Source organism: Vollenhovia emeryi, unplaced genomic scaffold (genome assembly GCF_000949405.1).
Source record: "Vollenhovia emeryi isolate VEMERY1.0 unplaced genomic scaffold, V.emery_V1.0 DF939572.1, whole genome shotgun sequence".
Classification (NCBI taxonomy): Eukaryota; Metazoa; Arthropoda; class Insecta; order Hymenoptera; family Formicidae; genus Vollenhovia; species Vollenhovia emeryi.
Genome location: NW_011966794.1, coordinates 260 through 3,990, shown reverse-complemented (window position 1 = coordinate 3,990; position 3,731 = coordinate 260). Strand labels below are relative to the sequence as shown.

Below are 3,731 nucleotides of genomic sequence, written 5' to 3'. Positions count from 1 at the left end.
GTCTATGGTCATGTCGCGTACCTGAGCGGCCTGTTATTTGTGAAATATAATCGCTTATTATTTAAAACCTCTTATAGCCCCGACGTTTTTCTATTATAACTTTCGTCTTGAAATTTTCTAAAGAATTTATGATTGAAAGGATATCCGGTGGTTATAGTACACCCTGTATATGTATATCAGAATTGTGTATTTATAATCATAATTATATTATATAATGTATAATTAAATATATTTCTAACTAAATATGTGAAATTATGTTTTCTTTATTATTTACAATATATTAGGTGCATCTTTTATACTATATACATAATATGTATGGCCAAATGTCCCGTAATACTATGGCAATCTCTTCTCTACAAGGCAGGTAAGATGGCTAATGCATACGTTGTAATATTTTGATGAAATAAAATTTATGTTAAGGGGTCTGGCCACCCTGACCGTTCGAAAAATTGGCTTATTTTTAAAAAATCTGCAAACTCAAAAGTATTAAACGAAACTTATTTATTCTTGGCCACATTGTAGTTTAGGGTTTTAAGAATGTTGTAAATTATAAATTTTAGCCAAAAATGTTTCAAAATGGCGGCGCTGCAACTGTTGCCGTGGAGGTCCTCCGCCAACACGCGCGTAGTTGGCTACAGGTATATCTCAGTTATGGCGAGTCTGAAAACAAAAACAAAAAATTTACTTATTCGTGAATAGTATGGCTACATGTAGCGTACGGATTTTTTTCTATTAATAGGGAAATAGCGATGAGTCAAAGAAAAAAAACCGTGTTTTTCACAGAAATTTGACGAGAAAAAAATTAATAAAAAAATAATTAATTAACTTATCGCAAAAATGGTACGCTACGTTGTAGATAATGTATCTAAGAGTATTGTGTCCAAATTTCATGTCAATCGGATCAGTAGTTTCCGAGATCTACTTGCAGCCATGTCGAAAAATGTAGTTTCGAGATAAACGCATAAGAAAGTAAGTGTTCGGTTATTCGGGTGACGGTGCGATTTTTGTTTCGCTTACCTTCAATCAGCGATTCCTGGCCCATATAATGTTCCCTCAGCAGCTGTATGAGCATCTTGGGCCTGTCTTTGAGACGATCTACGAGCTTGGCGAGCCTCTTTTGTGCTTTTCTGAGCTCGGATTTCCGCGGTATCGCAACGCTGCTTGTCGATTTCCGTGCATAATCCGTAGCAGCGATCCCCGATTTTTAGTTGCAGCACATTCATTATCAACAGAATGCTTTTATAGCCATCGTTGAAAGTGCTGGCAGCAACATAACTGGCAATTTTGACGATCTCCGCACCATTTGAATTTGTTTTTGGAGCCATTGACCAAATAACGGAGTTGGGGCTCTCGTTACTATTCTGCGTAAAGCCTCCTTCACACCGCTTTAACAATTCATCTGAACTGAGATCCTCATAAATTGGTCTAATGGCATCTTGAACGATTAGAGGTAGAGGAATCTTGTGCTGATATTCATCCAAAGTGCCGATCGCTTTTGATTTTTGCCAAGAGCACCACGAGTCTTCTCCGGGAGGACAATAATCATGCTGTGGCTCTTCGTTGGTCGATATCTTGTGCTTGAATGTTGCCCAAATGGCTTTCTTCATTTCGTCTTTGGAATGAGAAGACCTTCGAATAGCAAGACCATAATACACTGTCAGCTCGTTGATTAGCTTATCTGTTAGATTTCCTCTTCCACCAAGACCTTTGTTCGCTTTCTTCACGTTACGAAGTCGTGTGCCCATTCTTTTCTGCACATGGCCAATACATTCTTTTTTGATCACTTTTTCTTCGTATGGATTTGCATCAACAATTGCTTTATATGTTTTTGAATCTCCATCTCCGATGTAATTTGTGTAACAGACATTATACTTTTGTATCGACCTTGAAAACATTTCTATTATGCTATCGACTTCCATTTTTCCAGATGATCCTTCATGATTGTTGGAACATTCTTCTTCGTGATTTTCTTTCCATAACTCGTATTCAACTGTACCCAAAGTTTTACTCCAATACTCACAAGCTTTGCAGTAAGAAGATTTAATTATTAAATCAATCACTTTGCCTGAGTAATGCCCAATAATCGTCGATACGCCGTAATGCGAAGAAAAGCCTCGTTTGCGCCAAGTTCCGTCACCAGAAACAGTCAAACCTGGGCCTTTTCCCATTTCTGTTGTTAATTTTTGTTCCTCCTTTACAGCATTTTCCATGGACACGTTGCATACACTTTCTGCAGCAGTGCAAATATTCTCAATGACAGTATCATAAAACGAATGGTATATCATTTTCGGTAAATCCATGATCCCACAAAATTTTTCTATTCCTCTCAGACCAATTCCCAACAATCGGAATGCGAATACAATTCGTTTGTTTATATCATATGCTTTGTTGTTGATGAGAGGACTAGAGTCGACACTGGTTGGTTCGCAGGAGTTACACGAAATCACTAATTTGAAACCGAGTCCACGAATGCTCGATTCCATAAACTCCACATCACCGTTGCATTTCTTACACTTTACGACGTTACTAATTGCCGAAAAAACGGTGGCAAAGTTCAAAATCCGATACCCAAAATTCGCACAAACTGTTACATCGATGTCTTGGCCAGTCTTCAATTTCTTTGCTGACTGGCTAGTACTGGCCTTTTCCTGCTCCATTTCGAATCGATTGAGCGGACGATTTCTTCGTTTTATACTAGTTGATCGACTCCTTCTAAACTTCGTCCCCTTTTTATCCAGATAAGCTTGGGCCTCTGGTTCTTTCTGTTCCATTTTCGATGCGAAATTATAATTTGTACGTAACGATACGTGCTTCTATGTTGCCTGCAGAATACTGACTGACGCTCTCAAAACCCAAAATAACGGCTTTGCCTTGAGGACAAACGAACAAAGAACACATATAAAAGGACACAATAAGACAGCTGTGTTGCATGTGCCGAGCGACCCTTGCGGGTCGAAGCCAGTCCCGCCACCGGTCGAACCGCGCGACCGACCGCTCGCAGCGGCTCGACCTTTGACTATATAATCATGGACTGCTAGTTACCCCCACTTTTCCTATCCTTACAATGCTTTGCTGTCTAATGGACATGAAACGCGCCCCCAGGTCCTAAACGGCGGAAAATGGAAACATCAAGTGAGATTCCGGTGGTAAATGGTGAGAAAAGAAGGTGTCATATCACTATTCTACGATTTTTAGCAAATTATCAATCTGCTAAAAGTCGTAAAATAGTGGTGTGTGTGTTTAGGCAGTCTTGCTATTATACATTCTTACATTATAAGAAAAGAACGAATTAAATTTAAAAAGAATGAAATAAATACAGAATGTTAAATGTGAAATATTTTATTATTTATTCAAACTAAAATATATGTATGTTTATGTAATATACAGGGTATCAGACTCGTTTGTAGCCAATCTAAAAATGACGGTAGATTGGGTTAAACTGAGAAGAAGAGTCATGTACCGTTGTGCAAAATTAGCAATAGTTATTGCGTAATTGATAAAAACGTCTAGTCGAATGAACGCACAAGGAGCGAAAGGCCGGACCCGGCAGGCATTTTGAGTGACGAGCGACGTGACTCAACCTCTCGCTACTGTGTCCTAGGAGATATATAAACAAATAAAGCATTTTGCATCCTGCCGGGTCCGGCCTTTCGCTCCTTGTGCGTTCATTCGACTAGACGTTTTTATCAATTACGCGATAACTATTAGCTAATTTTGTACAACGATACATG

The 3,731-nt window shown here is 38.8% G+C and overlaps 1 protein-coding gene across 1 annotated transcript; it reads right to left on the bottom strand.

Moving 5' to 3' along the window:
• Window positions 1–310: 310 nt before the first annotated feature.
• On the bottom strand, window positions 311–3,323 carry LOC105557195. Its single transcript, XM_012004376.1, has 2 exons — window positions 1,018–3,323; window positions 311–660 (listed from the first exon to the last, which is right to left on the bottom strand). Exon 1 carries the CDS (start codon window positions 2,769–2,771, stop codon window positions 1,020–1,022), a length of 1,752 nt encoding a protein of 583 aa, XP_011859766.1. The 5' UTR covers window positions 2,772–3,323; the 3' UTR covers window positions 311–660; window positions 1,018–1,019.
• Between the last annotated feature and the right edge of the window lie 408 nt (window positions 3,324–3,731).

Bases quoted from the DNA above. Each gene is read 5' to 3' on its own strand.
- LOC105557195 (XM_012004376.1), bottom strand. From the start codon at position 2,771: ATGGAACAGAAAGAACCAGAGGCCCAAGCTTATCTGGATAAAAAGGGG.